At 37.5% G+C, this 24,351-nt stretch overlaps 1 protein-coding gene and 1 pseudogene across 1 annotated transcript; one reads left to right on the forward strand and one right to left on the reverse strand.

The window, feature by feature from the left end:
- Positions 1-5,928: 5,928 nt before the first annotated feature.
- On the forward strand, positions 5,929-8,533 carry LOC125468857 (probable WRKY transcription factor 53). The gene is made up of 3 exons (XM_048565419.1): positions 5,929-6,635; positions 6,750-6,878; positions 7,669-8,533. The coding sequence occupies exons 1-3, from the start codon at positions 6,310-6,312 to the stop codon at positions 8,282-8,284; spliced, it is 1,071 nt and encodes a 356-aa protein (XP_048421376.1). The 5' UTR covers positions 5,929-6,309; the 3' UTR covers positions 8,285-8,533.
- On the reverse strand, positions 8,503-23,045 carry LOC125468858 (annotated as a pseudogene).
- Positions 23,046-24,351: the final 1,306 nt, after the last annotated feature.

Here is a 24,351-nt window from a genome sequence, read left to right on the forward strand (position 1 = left end):
GGATTTTTAAAAAAATATTACTCATATAAGGAGTGTATAATTAAATTTTAAAATGTCAGTAGTAATTCTCTTGTTAAATAACATTATTCTCTCCAAATTGTTCCTTTGCGGAAATTTTATTCAATTAGTGTGTTGCTCTTCGAATAGTTAGATTAGATCAGTACTTTTTGTTTGACATGGGGCAACTTGACTTTGTCAATGTATTCTATTATATATCTAGCAAGGTACGCCTGCCGTATTTATTTTAGAAGGATGGCACAACGAAACAAAGAACTTCAAAAGAGCGTATTTGTCAACCCATAGAAATACGAGTGCCATTTCGAACAAGATTTGGGTAAATAAAGTGTACTTGTTTCTAGATGAGTCATGACATGCGATTACTATTGCAACGTTTTTATTTTGTATATCAAACTTAGGCAGACTAGAAGTTGTACTCGTAATATGGATGCGAGTACTGTCCTTAATTAATCTATTGCTCGATCTTTTAACCGCTTAATCACGAAATTTGGTTAACCTTGTTGACTGTATGGATGAATGATGGATCTTGTTTCTTAATTAATCTCCAATTTGGGAAATGATGTATCCATTTGTTTGTTTGTTTTTTTCCGAGTAAAAGCAATAGTGATTTATTGATATTTAAGCATTACAATCATCAAGTAAGGCGTCATAGATAATATTCAGAAATCTCAAAATTGATAAAAATCATATTGAAAAAATAAAGTTAAGTTGGCTTATCTACGTGTCATGAGGTATATCTGACATGAGTAATGCGAAAATTGGGTAGAACCCCTAGGTAGAATTTGATATCCATTTGTTTTTTATATTTGAACAGCAATGTTTCATCATGGAAAGAAAGATAATTAAAGATGGAATCAATGGATTTAAAAACTCTCAAATTCTCCATCTCCTATAAATGGAAGAGTTAAGACGAACCCCTTGAACGCTCTGGCCAAGTCTTTGAAACCGAGTGGGAAGGAAACATGTCCAAATGGACTGTGTCGGGTTCACATCTCACGTCATTACAATATTTTGTCTTTTCCGACTTGGTTCATTTTCAATCTCATAAAGAATCCCCAACCGAAAATACCAATAAGAGGATTACTTTTTATTTTATTTTATACAAACAATATTTTACTTAAATCTAATATGAAGTGTATAGGTTGAATTCGAATTTATGAAGAAAAACAAGTTTAGTTAATATAATTATGTCCATGTCTGCAATGAAACAACCAACACGGTTTTCATCTAGATCAAAAAGATAAAAAAAGTGGGGCCACTGCGGAACAAGAAAAATGGAAGATAGGGAGGGACCCGAAATATTCGCGTTTTATTTCAGTATTCTTCCATTTCTGCACAATGACTTGGCAGGTTCTAGGAAATTTATATTAACTCGGTTTTGTGGTCTCTATGATATTGACGGCAACGGAAAGCCATGGAAAAGTTGTTCACATTTGTATGCATGTGGTCCAATTAAATACCGAGAAAGCAATGTAGATTGAAAGAAGCTTGTTTTGTTTGATAGCCATTGTTTGTTCTAACATGTTTTTCGACCCTAGATTCAAAGATTGTCACAATCTTAATCAAGTTCTTAAGACTTAGTCTTGATAATCACACTATTGATGTGATTTTCATATACAATATATATCTTTTTGGGCTTGAGATATTAGATTTGGACTGAGAAGAGGCAACTCGAGTTGAGAAACCATGATTCTCGACTCAACGGTGATTCCTTAGGCCAATTGGCTTTTTTAGCTCAGAAAGACATGATTCGACCAAGACCTAATGGAAGTAAGATTACTATGCGATTAGACTTGGATGTGGCTCAGTCGAGTCCTGGTTGAATTGAAATTGCTAAGGATCATGTCGGATTTTGATAAGATTCGAATTATTCTAGGAATCAAAACCTATGACTAATCAAATAAGAATGAACTAAATGCATAAAGAGACTAGCTAGGTTCAAAATCCTAGTTCAAGTCAAAGAAGCCGAGACCAACTAGAGATCGAGTTTCAGTTCAAGAGGGGATTGAAGAGATAATGTCAAGGATATCCAAGTGGGTGCCGAAAAGGTATAACCCTGTCAAACCTCTACCTCAGTAAGCTTGGTTGAAATCCACCCTTATAAATAGAAGTAGTTGTGCAACGTGAAAAGTCTCCTCAAATCAATACACAAACTCAAATGATCTATGCAGAAGCTTGCTCCATGCAAAACCTTCTCACATCCTGGAGAAAAATACTAATTATTATAACCCTTTTCGTCAATACATCTTTAGTTTGGATTAATAGCATTGTGTTGGCAACCGGCAACATCTTCAGTTTGGATTAATAGCAATAGAGCCTGAGAACTAGGCGATCGAGGAGCATCTTTAGTTTGGACTAACAACACTGCTTCTATTTCGGTTGGTTACCTATCCAAGTCTCTACCGGCAAGAAGCCTTTGATTCTCTCACTGAAAGAGGTCACTTCATTAGCTTTCTTGGTAAAGTGAGGTGTTACTTAATTTACTTAGTGTTCAACACATTGAAAGCCGAAACTTTATTTATTTAACTTCCCAGTAAAGGCAACCTTGTCTTCAAGTTTCTAGAACCTTCGGACAAGAGGTATTTTTTCCTCAACCATAGTTGCTCAAGTGTAGAAGTCAGTAGTGCGTTTGACACCAAACCAACATATCCATTTCAACTGTGTAATTGAGCTTGGTCGCGAGTTGGCAATTCTGCATCTATAAGAAAGATGTAGTTAGTTTAGTAGTTGGCAAGTCTGCATCCATTTCAATATTGATGAAATGAATCAGAACAAGAGTGTGTAATACACGTGATTAAAAATATTTAATCATGCACCGAGATTCTGTTTCGTTTTAACCCTTCCTAATATTTTATAAAAAGAAGGTTGCAAGCAACTAGAAAAAGTTAACAAGAGGAATAATGCATTGAACTATTGCAATTGCAACAGCTAGTATTAAGGAATAAAAACACTTGCTTTGATGTTAGTATCTTAAGCTTTAAGATTCCCAAATTGCAAGATAAATGGGGAATTCAGTAGAAGCAATCACCACATGCTTTTCATAAAAAAGAATAAAATTCCTTTCTTTAAACCAATTTGTTTCGCTAAGTGCACTTCCAACTCATATTAGTTTTATTATTCTTTTAACCACCATGTTGAGAACTCAATTACTTGTTTTATTAAGGTTAAAAATTACCATGCTCAATAATGAGGGCTTCTTTGTTTCTTGGATGAAATGGTGGCTTAATTGGATAAGTCATGTGAAGAATATTTTATATGTCATGTGTTTAAATTTAAACCCTACGGGTTTATTTGACTATTTTGTTTTTTCAAGTACGTTGAAAAGAACAGAATAAAAAATAAGTAAAGGGACAAGTCACGTATCAATATATATATGTTAATATATGTTCTTAAATGAGACTAAAAAGGGAATTGTTTAACAATTTTTGATGGTGCGTGAGGCAAAATATGGTGTATAAAAATAAAACGGGGTGTGTAAAATTATCACCCTTTAGTGTAAACAAGAGGACATCATATATGTTGTTTGCAATGTTAAGAAAGTTGGAGGCAAAGCGAATAACTTTCTATCCCTTGAGATAAGACTAAAAGGTTTTAGCATGTGATGGTTTTCTACATGGTACGTAGAAGAGAAAATAGTTAAAAGGTCGAAAATCATGATATATAGGAAAATAACTGTAGTAGATGTTCATATATTGGGATTTGGATCTCTCCTCTTCTGAGCTCAAAAATCTGAGCCTTCTGATCAAATCACACGGACCGTTGGATTTTGATTCAACGGTTGCAATTATTATAACTTTTAAAATAATTCTTGTTTGTAACTGTTGGATCAAAATTTAATGACCCGTGTGATTTGGTCAGGAGGTTCAAATTTCTGAGCCCAGGAAAGGAAAGGATCCAAGTCCTATATATTGGGTTACAAACTGACAGTCTTGAACTTGACTGTTTGTGCTTTAAAAAATTCGATATATGTTGGTTATTCACTTTAGTTATCTATCTATTTTTTGATGAATTAATTATGTTTTTCCTTATATACTCTAAGCTGCGATTGTGATGTTCATTAATCTTCTAGAAAGAAAATTTCTTGCTTTATATATATATATATATATATATATATATATATATATATATATATCTATCTATCTATCTACTATGGACAGTTTCTCCTCGTGTGCTAGATTGCTAGGTCGTGATAAAATTAGTTAATTTGAAAATGGTAATCCTATCCATGTCTCTTTTATTTTCGACACATTCTTTTCAGTTTTAAACCATTAGATCCAAAAAAACGGAAGAAGAACAAATAATAGAAATTAATTGAGAGTATGTGAGAAATAAAAATAAATATGTGAATAGTAAAACCTTTAAAAAGTATGAAATTTCACATCATCAAGAAATCAAAGTAAATAAAAAAAAACCAGTAATCAGAAAACAAGATAACTTTAAAAACAAGAATTAATGGATGATTACATATTATAAATGTCAAATGATCATCCATCAATTCTTGGGTCTCTCTTTGAAAATAACGTATTTTGACTGTATAAATTTTATAATGGGAACCATTCAATTTATTAATTTTCATAATTTCATATTGGAAACATTCAATCTTTTAATCTTCATAGTTTCATATCGGAAACTATTTAGTCGTTCAAATGTAGAGAACAAAGCAATGATATACGCACCAAGTAACATATTCATGATAAATTGTCTATTTATTGGATGTGTTTGGATGATTAAGCGATCTCGAATTTGAATGAAGATTAATAAATTAAACGGTTCTAATCATTGATTTTATTCAATCAAGATACGATATTCGTGAAAAGAGAATATGTGCATCCTACATAGCGGATGCAAGAATTATCCATGTCACAATAACCAGCATGGAAATAGCCAGTTGAAGATTTGAAAATGAAAACGTATTATATGTATTATAGTATTTATTTAACATGCAGGCCAGGGGTAATAGAAAAAAATAAAGTTTCAAACAAATATTCGAGTGGGTATTTTATATTCCAATACGAGAAAAAAAAAAAAAAAAAAAAAAAGGTGGGCGTTTCATATTTGTACGTGCGAGTTCGTGCCTCGCAGGGCTTTGTCTATCAACATCAACGAAAGCAAAAGCTTTTCACATTGCGTACCACAGTACGTCATTTTCAGTTTTTTATTATTTATTTCCTATTTTTATGATAAAGTTATTTTAGCGCAAATAAAATTCAATTGACAAAGTTAGTTTATTAGCAACATGGTTAGCATCTCGAAAAATATGTGTATAAACAAAATTCATTTGATAAAAGACGCCATAAGTAATTATTCAAATCAATCAACAAAACCAAAGCATTATAGTTGGAGCCTTATATAAAAAAATAAGAACCAAAGTGAACTTATGTTTTTATATATAAAAAAGTGATTCCTAATTGCCATTAACACTCTTAAAAAGTTATTATGTATTCTTCATTGAATTTTCTTCTTTATGCTTTATAATAAAGTAGCGTAAGATATTTTAAAATGTTAATAACAATACTCAAATAGTTGAACAATAATATTTTAAAGGACTATAAAAATCTCTGCTATTGACAATTAATCTTAAATTAAATACTCATATTCTAAACTAGAATCGAGCAGAACATCATATGGATCCTCATGCTCTAATATTACCCAATAAAAATTACCCATTTTAGGCGCAAAAGGGACTTGTTGAACCCTACAGGTATAAGACCTAGAAACTTCAAACCTTCTTCCGCGTTGCTTCTCGCCGTCACTACTACAGTTTTCTTTTAGAGAGAGAGAGAGAGAGAGAGAGAAGAGTTTGTGAGTCTAATAATTTTCGGGGTTGAATTGGTCGCCATGACTTTTCGTACACATTTCTCTTTAAATCTCCACTATTCGTACACATTGCTCTTTAATTCTCTACTATTTTGCCTTCTCTTTAAATCTGTTCTTTTTCTTAGGGCCAAAAGAAAATCAAATTAGTTAAGTTTTCTTCAGTCAAATCTGTCTCTTTTCCTTGTCTTTTCCCATCATCTTTTCTCATCCCCTTATATGCACCCCCTCTTCTTCCCACTTTCACTAACAAATTCAAGCACACAACGTTTCCCTTCTCTCCATAACATCACAACTCTCTCTCTCTCTCTCTCTCTCTCTCTCTCTCTCTCTCACTACTTAAGCAAACAACCTACCAATCTTCATTTGGGAGCTTTGGTGTTTCTAGCTCAAATTTATCCATAATTTCCATAATTATCACAATTATAGTGCTTGAAGCATTATTTTTAGTTTCTTTTTGAGTTCACATTTTTGTAAATGGAGAAGAGGAAGAGCATGGAGTGGGAGCAGAAGAGTCTAACCAATGAGCTAACTCAAGGGAAGGAGCTGGCGGAGCAGCTGATGAGCCACCTCCACCATTCTTCCCCACAAGAAACAAAAGACTTTCTGATTTCAAAGATACTTTTTTCATATGACAAGGCACTCTCACTGCTCACAGGCAGTGGGGATGGCTCTGATGGAGAAACCAAGCACATCCCAGCTCATGAAAATATGTTGGAATCACCAACTTCATTTGGCAATAGTAGCCCACTGAGTGGGATCTCTGACCAAGATTGCAAGGACAAAAATTTCTTCAAGAAGAGGTCATTTTTTTATTTGGTGTTTAATTTTTTTTAAATGGGTAGTTTTTTATTAGTTAAATTTAGTTGTTGAAATTGGATATTGATCAAATTGCTGGGATTTTTTTTGTGTTGCAGGAAAACAATGCCCAGGTGGACTAAGGAAGTGAAGGTTTCCCCTGAAACAGAGTTAGATGGGAGTCTTGATGATGGCTATAGTTGGAGAAAATATGGCCAAAAGGATATCCTTGGAACTAATCATCCAAGGTGAGAACTTTTAATTTTTGAAGTCTATATTCTAATTTAATCTAATTTATAATGACGGAATCCAAGTTAAGTGCAGAAGCGTGGTCATATTGCATCACACGAGTCAAATCTCTATTTGCTCATAGTGGGAAATTACCTTTTGCTTTTTATCATACGAGTCTGATTTAATCAATTAGTCAGTGACTCATTAATCGGGCTGCTCCTAAAACATAAGCAGCACATGAAAATTAATGAAAAACACAAACAACTTTTCTTTTTCTTCTTTTTTGCTATAAAAATTATATCCACAAATTACAGAAAGATGATCATCTCTTTTTCTACAATTGCATGAAGGAGAAAAGTTCTTAGAAATTAGAACTTATCCAAATGTGACTGTAACTGGATAATAAAAGCTTCTGGTTGCTGACAGCTTGGTTTATGTGACACCAATTTTTTTGCAAGTGCGTCTGTATACAAGTACTGTTTTTTGTTTTTTGTTTGGCCTATAGGTTTGACAATTCTTAAGTATATAGCAGTGCAGCACCTTTTAACATTAAACATTTCTTGCCCTGGTCACTGATCCAAGTCCGAAACCTGTTCTATGGGCGGCCTAAAACTACCGTGTATACACCAAAACCATGTATGGACCACAAAACAGCCATTTGTGCTTTGGCTCAATTTGGGACCGTTGATATTTACTCAAGAAAATGCCATCTAATATTTCACTTTCAATGGTGGTCTACAATACATGTAAATTTAGTGAGACTAGAAATTAATTTCTAAAGAGGGTTTTTGTTTTCTTGCGTTGCAGAGGCTACTACAGATGCACACATCGTGGCACACAGGGTTGCGTAGCGACCAAGCAAGTACAGAAATCAGATGCAGACCCAACAACCATTGTGCAAACCTACAGGGGATTCCATACTTGTAGCCAAGTCTCTCAGTCAGCTAGGGTTAAAGAAGAGTTCAAAGGCAACCAAAATAAAACCCTAGAAGTCGAGAAACCGAATCAATTTTCACCGGAGATGTCATTCAGTTTCGGAAGAGCAGGGCTTAGGGTTAAAACTGACCATTTGGACACTAGAGAGAATGATATATTTCCATCATTCTCCTTCCCTTCCACTCCGATTGAATCCGATGATGTTGGGGACCATATTTTTTGCGCAACTATGATGGAGAACAATTTGATGGATAACTATGCTCCAGTATTTGGATCTCCAGCAGCAACATTTGAGTCGGACTACTTGACAGTGTCACCGTGCCATGTGAGCAGTTTCGGACTAGTGCATGATGTGCAGACTTCAGAATCTGGTCTCACGGAGATAATCTCAGCTCCAACTTCAGTCACCAACTCACCAATTGGGGATTTTGATTTCTCAATTGATGATTTGGAATTTCACCCAGATTATTTTGGCTTAAAATGTTAACCTTTTCCTTCTCCACTTTGCAAAGAAAACCCCCGCCCCCAACAAAAAAAAAATGCAGAGAGATAAATGAGGCTTGGGAAGAGAGTTTCCTCGGTCTAGGCAGTTATTAGAAGTAGTGTGTTAGATAGCATTTCTGTGTGTCTTTACCTTTCTTTTTCTTCTTTCCACTTTTAGCCTCATTGAATTGTAAATTCTTTGGTACCAGAGGTTAGTGCTGATTTTAAGAAATAAAATGCAGTCTTGATCAAATTTTGAGTTAATAAGATCAAAATCTTAACAACTACCACAATTGACTGATCAGTGATCAGATGCTTTGGTCTTGGCTGGAAGCATACTCACCCATCTTTTGTGCCCACTCTAGAGTTCCATCCAATATCTCCTTGGCACCAAATTTGTACTTGAATCCAATTTTCTTCAGCTTTGAAGAACCCCAATAAATTTCTCTCTATATCTTCAACAAACCTAAAACAAAACAGCACTCAATGAACTTCTGGACGCATAATGTTTGGAACCATTATAGAATACAGAAGCTATTACTAGCACACTAAAATGGTCATCAAACACTTTTTTCTTCCAAAAACATACATGAGAAATTGCGCTTTGAGAAGTGCAATATTACTTTTTTAGAATGCCAAGTAGCAATTCCCTAGAGTTTTCATAATAACTTGTGTAGTAACTTACTCTTTAGCAATTCTGATATCTGGATAATTTTTCTCCCAGTGAGATGCTATTTCTGCTGATGACAAATATGCACCGGCACATAGAAATCTGCCGCTGATGGAAGGCTGCTCCATGCATAATATGTGTGCCTTACAGACATCTTCAATGTGAACAAATGGAAGTTTACCCAACAATTCCTCCAAAAATCTCAGGGTTTTGTACCTCCTCTCATTTTTTGTGATCTGAGAAATGAGCACTTTCATGCTGTTAGGCATAGTAGGGAGAAATGTATCCCCTCCCACAAGGCCACAGACAATGCTAACTACTTCAAGCTCATCGCTAATGTGCTTCAGCGCTTCTTTCTCTGAAAGGATCTTTGAGTGTGTATACTCCTACAAATACATGTTACCCACTTATTCGTGGTTTTTTTCCCCGAAAATAATTAAAGTGCTGACAAATGATTGATGATGGCATTCTTAATTAGAACGCAATATGCTAGCATCAGTCATGCATGTAGAAATCTGATCCATCAATGCTGGTGATTTCTTCTTACCCGCTACTTGACAATAGCACTACTTTCTTAAGAGATTTCACAATTTTATTGGTTGTCATAAATTTGATGCTTACCATCATTGGTTGTGTGGCAAAAGGAATTGAAAGATTAAGGGGAGTCCAACAGGACTCATCCATGAATTGTTTGAAGCCGTTTCCAGAATCTTTGACTGGTGATGCAGCTACCACGGAGGCTGTGTAAATGAATCGCTTTATGGTGCCTGATTTGATGGAAGACTTCACTATGCTCTTAAGCCCAGAAACTGCAGCTTCAGATATGTCCTTGAACTATGTTCAACAGTAAACATAAGGAACTGTCTAATAGTAAACATAGTATATCGAATACATATATCAAATATGCTAAATATAAGTGTACATTTTTTTAACTCTCTTTCTTCTATGGTAAGTGATAACTATAGAAGGAATATCCTGCATCGAATTGCTTAAGAAGTTTCATCAATTCATTGTTAAAACTTACAGTAAATTAAACGTGACAATAGATCTGTACAGTTGACCTAGTTCTACTTCTAATCCCAAAATCAATTAATGAAACTCAATTTTTTTTTTCTTATACTTATCTTAAGTTGTATTTGTCAATAATTCTGTCTTCAGAGACAGCGTTGGGGGTGCGCAAAAGGTGTAGTGGCATTGGGTCTTGAGTTTCTGAGGGCTCCTAAAATTTGTCCTCCTCCCTATAGTATATGAGTATAAATTTTTTTTATAAAAAAGTTTTTGACTAAGAAGAAAAATCATCATCATATGATTATCTACATTACAATTGATTAAGTGGAGCCTATAAATAAATTAATTTTCCACTTTTCTCTGGTATTAAAAACTTGTGTATTACTTTCTTCCACTTTTTTATAGTTATAAAAAACCAACTTGTGTATTATTTACTTCCACAAACACAAGCGTATTTCTATATCTTTCTGTCAGTTGTGCTTCTTTTTTTCATTGATTAACCTTCAGTCATAATTTCATGGCAATTTGAAATTATTCAATTATTAAGAAAAAGATGCTAATTTCAATTAAGTTTGAATGTTGATTGTTGAATTCTTTATAATATATTGTCCACATTTCTTTCTAAATAAAAATGACATTTTTATTAAATTCGCATATAACCTCCAAAATGTCTAACACGGCCTTGTCTCCCTTGCTGTGTCAATATGGTTGTCTATATCGTTAATAAACTTGACTGTACTCTAGAAATGTAGTTAACCTTACCCAAAAAGGACGTGACACTACCACCTTCCCCCACCCCACAAAAAAAAGACCAGTTTAAGGTAATTTAAAATTGTCTTTTTAGCCAAAATTGTCCTTGAAATTGTCATAACTATTCACTTTGGTACCTAAGATTTAAAATGAACAGAACTAGTCCCTGAGTTTGTTCACCATCAATTATTTTGGTCATTTCGTGAAAAATTTCCGTTAAATAAGGATAAAATAAAATAAAAAATACCCTCAATTTTGTCATATCATTTGGTTCATTGTTTATTAAATTGAGTGTATTTTTATCATTTTGATCCTTATTTAACAGAGATTTTTCACGGAATGATTGAAATGATTGATATGGACAAACTCTGAGACCACTTGTATCAATTTCAAATCCTAGGGACCAACGTGAGGAGTTATACTAATCTCAATGATCATTTTGGATAAAAGGTCTTTTAAATCTAGTTAAAGTTAGGTGACTGCATTTTATAAGTATCAATCCGTCCCCTTGTAATGGTAAGAAAACATAGTGGTACCATCAACTACAATAAACTTTGATAGAAAGGAAGGCCTACCCACAAGCACTACTTAATTCAATGCAAAATGTATGAAATCTCAAACTAACCTCCAACCTTGATCGTTCAACATAAGTTTTTAAGCAACACTGCAAAACCAAAAGCTCATTTAACTCTTTGTTGAATTCTATAGTTTCCATAGGTTTTGAAAAATTGGATTCTGAAAATTTTGGAAGAGAAGAAGATGAAGTAAGGTGAGCAATGGAGAGTATGTTGCTCTTTGATTTCTTGGATTTGATTACAACCTCATTCCTTCACACAAGCATGTGCGCTTAGCTTGTGTAAGCAAGCCGGAGATGACGATTGTAGAAAAAGGTATGTAGGCTAAAAAATATATTTGTTATTGATACGTGAATGTGGAAAAAATGGAAGAGAATGCTTTTTTTCTCATTATCTTTCTCTACAAGATTACAAGGATATATATACATGATACAAGTGTGTAGGTAGGACAAGGTAGCCGTCCTAGTGTGTAGGTAGGACAAGGTAGGACGGCTGTAGGACGACTTGACGGCTGTAGGACGGCTAGTGTGTAGGTATGACAAGGTAGGACGGCTGTAGGACGGCTTGACGGCTGTAGGACGGCTAGTGAATAATATTATATACAATTACACAAGGACTCCAACCATATTCCTTATTTGTCTAACACTCCCCCTCAAGTTGGAGAGTGGATGTCAAGAACTCCCAACTTGCGTAACATACCCGAAAACTTTTCTTTCCCAAGAGGTTTGGTAAACAAGTCTGCCAACTGTTGTGCCGTGCCCACATGCTTGGTCTCTATTGTGTCATCTACAATCTTATCTCGTATAAAGTGACAATCCATCTTAATGTGACGAGTTCGTTCATGAAAAACAGGATTGGCAGCTATATGTAACGCTGCTTGATTATCACAAAATAAAATGGAAGGACCATCCAAAGGAATGTTCAAATCCTTCAACAAAAAACGAAGCCAAACTATCTCGCAACAAGCACCTGCCATGGCCCTATATTCCGCCTCTGCTGAAGAGAGCGAAACGGTTTTCTGTCGTTTCGTCCGCCAAGAAATCAAAGAACCGCCCAAGAATACACAATACCCAGTAGTCGAACGGCGAGTGATAGGGCAACCTGCCCAATCAGAATCACAAAACGCAGTTAACTTGGTCTGGTTGTCAGAACGAAATAATAAACCTTGACCTGGAGTAGCCTTCAAATAACGAACAATACGAAGCGCAGCATCCATATGAGATATCCTTGGCTCGTGCATAAAACGGCTTAGAACATGCACAGAATAGGTGATATCCGGCCGAGTGATAGTGAGATATATTAACCGACCTACTAATCGTCGATACTTTTCAGGATCCTTGAGAAGTTCTCCTTTATCAGATAATTTTGTGTCATCCATAGGAAAAGCAATGGGTCGTGCTCCCAAAAAACCATAGTCCTTGAGAATCTCTAATGCATACTTGCGTTGAGAAATATAAATCCCTTGTTTGGAACGAGAAACCTCAATACCCAAAAAATATTTTAAATCACCAAGGTCTTTTATTCGAAAATGATCACGGAGAAAAGACTTCAGAGAATTAATGGCACTAGCATCATTGCCTGTAATCACAATATCATCCACATAAATGAGCAAAGCTGTGAAAGAAATACCAGACTTTTTAGTGAACAATGAATAGTCAGCTTTGGATTGTTGAAAACCGGCAGAAATGATGGCACTAGTGAATTTGGCAAACCATTGGCGAGAAGCCTGCTTAAGACCATAAAGTGACTTGTGAAGGCGACACACAAGATTTTCCCCTTGTCGCCGAAGACCATGAGGAGGAGACATATAGATTTCTTCATGTAAGTCACCATGTAAGAAAGCATTATTAACATCAAGCTGATGAAGAGACCAAGACTGACTAGCAGCAAGAGCAAGAAGACAACGCACCGTAATCATCTTAGCAGTAGGAGAAAAAGTGTCATGATAATCAATACCTTCAGCCTGAGTGAAGCCTTTAGCAACCAAACGAGCTTTGTAGCGGTCAATAGAGCCGTCGGAATTGTGCTTGAGTTTGTACACCCACTTACAACCAATGGGAATTTTGCTAGGGGGCAAGGAAGTTAAAGTCCAAGTACCATTAGCATGTAAAGCTTGAAGCTCCTCAGTCATAGCACGTTGCCAATTGGGGTCAGTGGCAGCCTCGACAAAGGAGGAAGGCTCCACAGTCCGACTGACAGAGTTAATGTAAGAAAAATGCCTGGGAGAGTAACGGTGATAAGAGAGAAAATTACAAAGTGGATATCGCGTACCTTGTGTAGAACCGGGTTGCGAAGTCGAAGATGGGTGGGATGGCAGAATCACCTGCGAGCAAACGTAGTCTTTTAAATAGGATGGAGGTTTATGGGCACGGGAAGAGGTGCGGGGAAGGGGAGGATTGGTAGGTAGTGGGGGGGTAGGGATGTCCGTGGGTAAAGGGGCATGGGGAGGAACGGGTAATGGGGCAGCAAGGGAATCTGTGGGAGGCGTGGAAGGGGAGGAAGGTGGAGGAGGGTGAGGCGTCGGGGCAGGAAGGGGTGGGTTATATGTAAAGTCCAGAGGGGGTGGGATGGGTAGGGTAGGCGAAAAGGATGGGATAGGAGGGTGAGAAACGGCATAAGGGAAAGTAGTTTCGTGAAAGATGACGTCTCGACTAGTGAAAATGCGGTGATTGTCGAGATCGTAAAGGGTATAGGCATTTTGTCCATAAGGATAACCGAGAAAAATGCAACGATGAGCCCGAGGGGAAAATTTGGTGGTGGGAGTGACAGAGGTGGCATATGCCAGACAACCAAAGACGCGGAAGTGGTCATAAGATGGGGTTTTCGAAAAGAGAACCTCAAATGGGGATTTATGATGGAGAAGACGGGTAGGGAGATGATTGATGAGATAAGTAGCGGTAAGAACACATTCCCCCCAAAACTTGATAGGAAGATGGGATTGAAAACGAAGGGCGCGAACGGTTTCAAGAAGATGACGATGTTTTCTTTCAACAACGCCATTTTGTTGGGGGGTATAAACACAAGAAGTTTGTAAAAGCACCCCATGATCAGAGAAAAAACTACGAAGAGATAAAAATTCACCATCATTGTTAGTACGAATGCATTGGATGGTAGTGCGGAATTGGGTAGTGACATAAGCAAAAAAATCCTTAATTAATTGTTGAGTGTCGGATTTATGTTTCATGAGGAAGACCCACGTAAAGCGAGAAAAATCATCCACAATGGTTAAGAAATAATGAGCACCAGAAAGAGAAGATTGACGATTCGGGCCCCAAATATCACAATGAATTAAAGCAAAAGGGAAAGTTGATGAAATTGAACTCAAAAGAAAAGGTTGACGAGTTTGTTTTGCCAACGGACAAACATCACAAATATGACTAGAATCAAAAGTACAATTAAGAGAGCTAGATGCTAAAGCTTGCAAACGAGTGGAGGAGGGGTGACCAAGACGCCTATGCCAGAGGGAGGAGGGGATGGTAATGATGTTGCAGAGAGGTTGACGGGTGGGGAGAGAAGAGGTAAGGGCCACAAGGTAATACAGATCGCCACGTCGCTTACCCACACCAATCATCGCCTTCGAAACCAAGTCCTGCAAAACACACCAAGAAGGAAAGAAGGTTATGGAACACGATAATCCATCTGTAAGTTTACCAACTGATAAAAGGTCCACTCGAAAATTAGGGACACATAAAACATCCTTCAAAGTAACTGATGAATTTAAAGGAAGAGTGCCGGTAAAAGTAATGGGAGCGGAAGCACCACTAGGCAAAGAAACAGGCGGCAAATGTGAAGGAGAACGATTAACCAAACATGAGGCGAAAGAAGTAATATGATCTGTAGCACCACTGTCAAGAATCTATTGACCATGACGAGAGGTGACAGGTAACAAACCTTGGGCAAAATCAGTAGTGAGCACGGCATTGGCCTGAGGAGGGGTGGTGGTGTCACGTAGAGCAGCTAGAACACGGGAGTGCTGCTCGGCAGAGAGGTCAGGCATGGCAAGCTGCAAGTCATGCAAAGTGGGCTGGGCCCCGTGCACTTGGTAGGTCGCTGGAGTAGAAGAGGAGGCGGGGGCCTGGGTGCCTTGCACGTGATGGGCCTGGGTGAAATTATGGGGCCAGGAAGCAGAAAACCGTGGCTGCCGGGAAGGACTGGAAGGTGCATGGCTGCGGGAAGAACTGGAAGCAGTGGCACGGCGCGGTGGTCGCCACGGTTGGCCATGGAGGGGATGGCCAACGGGATAGCCATGAAGTTTATGGCAGGTGTCTCGGGTATGATAATCAAAATTGCAGTAGGTGCAGTGGAGGGGAGGACGAGCAGAGGAGGGACGGGACGGGCCACGAACAGCCATGGCAGCAGGTTGATCGACAGAGCGGAGGACGCCCAGGGAACGTTGTTTTTCAGCTTGAGACACCGAGGAACAGGCCTGACGAACAGTGGGAAAGGGATTCATTAAAAGAATCTGGTCACGAACAGCAGCAAAGGATTCGTTGAGGCCCATTAATAATTGCATGAGTTATTGACGGTCATGCTTGGCGTTGCAAGAGCACGTGCAGCCATCATTATAAGAAGCAAGCTCATCCCAGAGAGCTTTCAGGCGAGTAAAATAGGCGGAGATAGAAGAAGAACCTTGAGAAATTGTAGCAAGTTCCCGGTTGAGTTGGAAGATGCGTGGAGCATTACTCTGAGAGAAGCGTTCGCGAAGATCATCCCATACAGCTTGGATAGAGGTGGAAAAAAGCACAGATTCTTGAAGGTCAGGTTCCAAGGAATGCAGAAGCCAAGAGAGAATCATGTCATTGCAACGACGCCAAGCTGCGTGAGCATCAGGGTCGTCGGAGGAAGAAGGTTCTTGGATATCGCCAGTGATGAAACCAAGTTTATTCTTGGCACTCAAGGAAAGCTGCATGCCACGGGCCCAGGATGTGTAGTTATCACCATTCAACTTCTTGGATACAAGGACAAGATTCGGGTGGTCGGAATGATGAAGGGAAAAAACACCATCGGAAGAAGAAGAGTCAGCCATGGGAACGGCAGAGAAAGCTGCCGAAAAAAAAAATTAGGGCTAGGGTTATAAACCTGCTCTGTATACCATGTAGAAAAAGGTATGTAGGCTAAAAAATATATTTGTTATTGATACGTGAATGTGGAAAAAATGGAAGAGAATGCTTTTTTTCTCATTATCTTTCTCTACAAGATTACAAGGATATATATACATGATACAAGTGTGTAGGTAGGACAAGGTAGCCGTCCTAGTGTGTAGGTAGGACAAGGTAGGACGGCTGTAGGACGACTTGACGGCTGTAGGACAGCTAGTGTGTAGGTAGGACAAGGTAGGACGGCTGTAGGACGACTTGACGACTGTAGGACGGCTAGTGTGTAGGTAGGACAAGGTAGGACGGCTGTAGGACGGCTAGTGAATAATATTATATGCAATTACACAAGGACTCCAACCATATTCCTTATTTGTCTAACAACGATGCTATCTGATTTCTTGAATTCGATTACACCCTCATTCCTTCACACAAGCATGTGTTGACGGAAATATGGCAAAGTTACCATTATATATATACACGCTTAGCTCATGTAAGGAACCTCGCATGCATTACACGGGTTCAATTTAAAATACAATATGTTATGACAGATGGCACAATCTTAACCTATAAGCTAGTTCTAATCTCAGTCGTCTATTACAAATGTTTAGTTGCAAAGATGAACAATGAACAAAACTGAAACTCTTCATTGCAACCCGGCTTCCATTGGTCTTCCTTGACTGCAATGATAGTCTCCATTCTACTATCTATTTTCTACAACAACCCTTAAGCCTCAACACTACCTTCTAAGGTTGCTACAACTTTAACATCAAGCAAATTTCTCAAGTAGCATAATCGATCCTTAGGCAATGCTTTTTGTGAAAATATCTGCTAACTATTTTGATTTATAATACACCAGATTAGGGGTAGGCAAACAGGTCCTGGATTCGCGGGTCGGGGCAGGTCCAAAAATTATAAACACCAAATGGGGCGGAGCGGGGCAGTTCCATGGAATTAGCGGGGTAGGGTAGGTTCTAAAATCTAGAGAAACAGGGGCCCGGCCTGAACCGTTTCCATAATTAGCTCCGAGTCTGGCCTCATTAACCTCATATCTCTCTTCCTAAATGACAACAACTTTTCTGGCGTTTTCCCCAATGTCGTTGTTTTCCCCAAATCCCTCAAATCCCATGAACCCTCAATCCCTTAACATTGGCAACTTCAACGCCAACGTCTTCAGCCTTAAATCCCTCTTCCTAAATGACAACAACTTCCATATTCGACCTCCACTGCCTCAAAGTCGCTGTCATCGCTAGAAACAAAATCTCCGGCAAAATCCCAATGTCGCCACTCAGGGTCTACCACCTCTACATCCTGCACTTGCAGGAAACAGGTTCATCGGTCCCATTCCACTGTCGATCAGTCCCACCAGACAATCTAGTTTCCATCGTCGATCAGTAAGTTACTTTTTACCATCTAGTTTCATATATAGATCATAGTTGCAGTCTGATGGATGGAGGATTGAGGTTCAGTATATATGATGTGGGCCCCACAGAATTATATGATCTCTTGTGAAGCAATTATGAAATCTGAACCTTCCACTTTTAGTCTCTGAATTATAATGGTTAATCCCTTGTGAAGCAGTTCTGAAAAACTAATTAAGATAATCGCAGAGAGCGTGGGCGAGCTCGTGGTGGTCGTAATTTGATCATTTTTGCTGTGGATGGTGTGCCGGAAGAGTCGCGGCAGTGGCGGAGTGGCAGGGAGGAGTAAAGGCGTGAGTGAAGATTTGAACCCGTGGGGACCCGTGGGAACCGACCCAGTTTCAAAAAGGCCAGGTTAGGTCCGGATCTTATTTTGAAAAATCCAAAACCCACCCCACCCCCACCTTTTTTATTTACAAACAGGTCTGGTCCGGTTCCTTCAATTTTGGGCTTGGCCCGGCCCGTGCCCACCCATACACCAATTTGAAGATATTGTTCTGTGATCGATCTTTGATGAAGTGATATCTTTTATTTATGTGTTTTGATCTCTGCTGAAACACTGAACTCTTTGTCATGACTATGGCAGAGGTATTATCACAACATAAAGTTGTAGCGTCATTTTGTAATTCACCAAAATCTTCCAATACAAACTTGAGCCTCATCTATCTACAGAGAGCCTCATCTGCAAGTTCACTACCACATTTTCTTTTCGACTTCTCATTCACTGCAAGTGGTATGCTGACAAGTTTGCAATCCTTTAAGCCAAACTTATCCAAGAGTGCAAGGGCATATTTCCTTTAGTTAATGAAGATGTTATCCTCAGTTTGAATTATTCCCATCCCAAAAGAATGATAAAGTAAGCCAAGATTAGTCATCTCACATTTGTCCATCACATTCATCCACATATATGAACACAATTAGTGATTCATCATTTATGAGTTTGATTAAGAGTTTAGCCTCACTAGAACTTCTATGAAAACCACAACTTACTAGATATGATTGTAAACACGAATTTTCCTGAAACAAGAATACGTGTACAAAATAATATGTTTATATTAATTAATGATTTTCGAGTTACAATCTCTTTGTAATTTGATCATCTGATATGATCTCTATAAGGTGTTGATTTGTGGATGTGCGATTGATCTAAGGGCCGTTGAGGCTTGATCTTGGATAAACAGTTTAAAGTTTCTTCAAGGGGGCTTTTGGGCTTGATCTTGAATAATGGTTGTGCGGATTTCTTTAAGGGCTTTTGGGCTTGATCTTGAAGGTTGATGGATGAGCGGATCTTCAAGGGCTTTTGGTCTTAATCTTGAAGAATGATTGGATGTGTGGATTTATTAAGATTGTTGATCCAAAAGGCCGTTGGGGCTTGATCTTAGGATGAACGGATGATGAACGATGAAAACTTTCTTCAAGGGCTGTCAGGGCTTGATCTTGAGTTGGTGGAAGTTCTTCAAGGGCCGTTGGGGCTTGATCTTGAAGGAGGATTTGACAAAGAACGAAGAGTGTTGTTTTGATCCTTCGGGATTTGCTTGAGAGCTTTAGAGTTTCAAAGCTTCAAGGTTTTGGTGTGATGTAAATTCCTCCCTTTTTTCCTTTGATGGAGAAGGCTATTTATAGGCCAAGAGAATGAATCACCACCATCCATTTTTTTTGGTGAAGTGAGTGGATGTTGTAGGTGAGATAAGTGTGTGATGTTGGTGAAGTAAGTGTGTGAGGTTGGTGAAGTAAGTGGAAGTTGTAGGTGAAATGAGTGTGTGATGTAGGTGAAATGAATAAAGGTTGCAATTTTAATACATTGGTCAACATTTATTTCACTGAAATTTCAATGTCTACAATGATTTTATCTCATCATACCAAGCCCTTGGGGCTTGTTTCAATCCATGAGTTTGTAGACCTTGTCTTTTGCTCCTGGTTTCACATAGCCCTTAGGTTGATCCATATATACCTCTTCTTGTAACATTGCATTCAAAAATGCTAGTTTCACATCAAACTGATTTAACTTTCAGTTTCTCTGTGCAGCAAGAGTAATTAGAGTCCTTATTGTATCAAGCCTTGCAACTGGCGCAAAGTTTTCATTGAAGTCAACTCCTGGCTTTTGTGAATAACCTTTGGCAACCAATCTTAGCCTTGTGTTTCTGGATTTTTCCATCAAGATTCACTTTAGTCTTGAAAGCTAGTTTGGCACCAATCACAAATTTCTCAGTCAGTCTGTCAACAAGTTTATAATTCTAGTTTTTCCCAATCATTTCCAATTCAACATCCATAGCTTTGGACCAGGCTTCATCCTTGACTACTTTTTCAAATCTTTCAGGTTCTACTATGCATAGATTGCATCTTACATAAACTTTACTCAAACTTCTCATTTTTACATGTGCTGAACCACCTGAGCTAGATTATCCCAATTTAGTTTGAGAGTCCTAAAATACTTGAGGATAATTGACTCTCCTTCTAATTGAGCAAGATCTTGGATTTCTACCATTCCACTTGATTCAATGCAGTATTCTAAAAATCGACCTAGGTAATGCCTAGGCGCTGGGAGGTAAAGTGCCGCTGGAATTATAGTAACCTGCATTTGGTAACAAACATCAGAGTGTTCCAATTCTAGAGGATATTATGCCTCCAAGTTGATTCTCTACATAAAGCTTATCTATGTTGCTTTCCAATAGCACACCCTAAGCATACTCCATTTTCTTTTGTCAATTCAAGAAGTCCCTAGACCATCTCCTTTTGCTTCAACAATTTCAAACTTGTGAACTTTAAATGTCCAAGCCTTTTGCGCCAATTCCATACATCATCTTGAATTGTAGCCTTTCTTACAATATGATTAACATTTTTCATGAGCAATGGAAAACATCTACTACCAATGAGTTGAACTGTTGCCACCAAGTACTCCAATTTTTTGTCTTAAAAAAATACCAACTATATCATCCCCAAATAACAATAAATAACCACTTTATACCATCTACCTAACACTCAACAAGTTCTCATCTAGACCGGGTACTAACCACACTTCCTTGATATATCTAGTCTCATTCTTGTGTTAAATCACCAAGGTAGCTTTTCCTGTAGCTTGCACAAGATCACCATTTTCCATTTTCACCTTGAATGTCATAGATTTGTCAACATTAATCAACAAGGATTCCTGTGATGTTATATGATTTCTACATCCATTATTAATGTACCAAACACTATCTTTGTTCTTCACAAAGAATTGCAAACATAGAACATAGAGGCTTCTTCTTCTACATGTTTAGCATGATGAATAAGTTGATTCACCTTGTTGTTGCAATCCTTGGCTATATGACCAAATTTGTCATATCTATTATACTTAAGCTTGCTTTTGAACCAACAAGTGCCATAGTGTAATTTATCACATTATTTGCACACCTCCTTAGGATTTTCCTTATTTCCACCATGCTTCACAAATGCACTTGGTATGTTACCAGTCTTAAAACCTCATTCTTCTTCTTATTCCTCCACAATTTCTTTCCCTTAGAACTATTACCTTGTGAACAATATCTAGCAATTTATGCTCAAATCTTTTTAGAGTGGCTACAACCTCAGTAGAAAATCTCATCTAGCTTCTTAGTCCCCTCAATCACAGAGACAATATTATCATAGCTAGGAGTAAGACTAATTAACAGTTTCTCAATTATTCTCATGTTTTACAACTCCTCACCATACATCTTCATTTGGTTAACAAAATCAAACAATCTAGTCAAATAAGCAGATATCATTTCATCATTTCTCATTCGAGCATATTCAAAATCTCTTCTATTACCATATAATTTCACAGTTCAAACTTGAGAATCACCTCTATATTTCTGCTTGAAGGTGTCCCAAGCAACCTTAGCCGTTATGACAGATGCCATAATCCTAGCCTATAAGCAAAGCTTACATGCATTGCACGGGTTCAACTTAGAACAACGTATGTTATGACAGATGGCATAATCCTAGCCTATAAGCTAGTTCTAATCTCAGCCGTCAATGACAATTGTTTAGTTACAAAGATGTACAAAGAACAAAACTGAAACTCCACTGCAATCCAGCTTCCATTGATCTTCCTTGACTGCAATGACAGTCTCCATTCTGCTATCCATCATTTACGACAACATTAAGCCTCAACACACTCTTCTTTTAAGTGATCTTCTAGCCTATTGCCACTCGAGTATCTTTTCACAGATGGTATGCAAGGCTTTAAATAGGCTAGGCTAATCTTACGTGAAAACTGACTGACTTTGCTAATTCCTACCATCAAGGGATTTGATTGATTCAAATTCTCTCATCTTATTTGTCAACTAAAGTCATGCCCTTAGTGAATTATAATCAACTAAAGTCATGCTTGAAGTGGGTTGTTTGATCAATCCTCATATCCTAACTAATTATCAATATAATTAACCAAATATTGATGACTAATATGAGAGCCACCTTTGATGAAAATATTTGGAAGTGTTACCCAGAAGAAGAAAAATTGAGATCGTTTCACACCCTTTCCAGATTTTCTAGATTTCTTTACTTTTCAGTGAACAGATAAGACGACTAAGAAATGAATTAGGATCGGAATAGCTCTGAGTTATCTTTTATGTAACCGTCGGGTCGGTGGGGTGGGGGACACGAGATAAGAGGTTGAGGAAGTTTTAGAACAAAACCTGATAATCCTTGGGCTCATTCTGCAAAGGGGTGGCCAAGTGAAAAATATAGTTGCAGCCTTGAATTGCTTGTTCAAAGTCATAAGGACTATATATATCTGCTTCAAACAATTTCAGTCTGTTGTCTGCTTTAGGAAGACTTTGGACAAGTCCCACTTTAAATGGATCACCTACACAAATACATATTCACCATATTAATTAACTAATTTCATGTTTAATTAATCTATGAAAATTAGAGAGCATGAGAGAGAGGAAGAGAACCAAGATTTCTCAGTGTTGCATGGACTGTGTATCCTTTCTCCAAGAGCCTTTTGACAAGTGAAGAACCAAGGTAGCTCGAGGCTCCTGTAACACAAACCCTGCAGCACTCCATTTGCAAATCAGAGCAACTTAGGCAATCCGAGGATTTAATTAAATTTGAACTTTACAAAATTTACTTTGTTTTGTCTCTTTTGAGGTACCTATAAATTTAAAATGAGCTTTATTGTAAAAGATTGGCTTTTAAATTGGTGAATCTGGCACTCATAATATAATGCCAAAAGAGTCCTGCTGGATGCACGATTTTTGGAATAAGACTTTAGGCCAATCAGTGAACTGAACTGATGAATATTGTCTTAAGAAAATAGAGCGATATTTTAAATCTCGCGTAAGAATGCAGTAGAGGATTAGGTGAGAAATTGAGCGCCTTTTGTATCAGTTTTACATAAACTAATCACAATGAAGCCACAATGCATCTAGCAAGCGAAAATTTCTGATTGCGGCTGATCTATGCGGAAGCAGAGTCACAAAGAGGCCGGTCCAAACGCTCTAGAGTGTGTTGTCGGATTGAGTATCCGCACACAGGACGAAGTCATGCCATCAAGAAGTTGATGTACCAAGTGGAAATCATGCATTGAATACAAGAGGGATAACATGTTTTTATGTTGCGCAGAAATTAGAGTCTGGTCTCACTGAGTAATGTGTAAGATACTATCTCTATGTGTGTCATTACCTTCTTTTTCTGACTTCTAGTCTCATTGATTTGTAAATTTTTTGATCCAAGTGGACTAATGCTAGCTGGTTTTAAGAAATAACATTGCAGTCTTGATGAAATTTGACTAAATAAGAGTTTTGAACTGCCACAATCGACTGATCATAGGAAAATAATTTATTTGGCATGTTCATTATTTGGGTACAATAATTTCTTGGCTGAAAGAAAATGAGTAATTCTTTGAATTTGTCATATGAATTAAAAAATTTAAAGTGATTTGTCACATCAATTTTTTTAAATCATTAATTTGGCATCTCACTATAACCCCATTAATTTTTCCGTTGAAAGTAAGTCACATATCTTACATATGATTTGTAAGCAAACGTGTTTCCATATCTCTCTTTCAGTTGTGCTCCAATTTTTTTTTTTTTTTTTTCAATAGATGAACTCTAAATGGTGACTTTATGTTCGAGATTATGCAATTAGTAAGAGTAAAATGCTAATTTCAATTAAGTTTAAATATTGATTGTTGAGCTTTAATGTAAGTATATATTGTCCAATTTTGTTTTTTTTTTTTTTAATGAGGGCCTTTTTATTAAATTTGCACAGGGCCTCCAAAATATCAGAGACGACTTTTTAAATAAAAAAATTTACAATGATTTATGACTTCACGATATACAATGAACATATGTGATTTGAGGATCTCCGGGATCCTCACAAAGAGAATCCGGTGAGGATCCTCACTCCTAGTGAAGAACTGATGAGAAAAGGAATGAATGAATGAGCAATTTAGTACTGAAAGAACTTTAGGGGGGTGTTTGTTTGGCCTCCTTAAGTTTCACTGGATTGGCTAGGATTAATAGTAAGTGAAATACCATGTTTGTTAGCAGTCGGGATTATCTTTAATGAGATTAAAGGGGACTCGCCTA

This window comes from the organism of the source record quoted next, unplaced genomic scaffold (assembly GCF_019419815.1).
Source record: "Pyrus x bretschneideri cultivar Hongxiangsu unplaced genomic scaffold, Pyrus_bretschneideri_v1 Contig4, whole genome shotgun sequence".
Classification (NCBI taxonomy): Eukaryota; Viridiplantae; Streptophyta; class Magnoliopsida; order Rosales; family Rosaceae; genus Pyrus; species Pyrus x bretschneideri.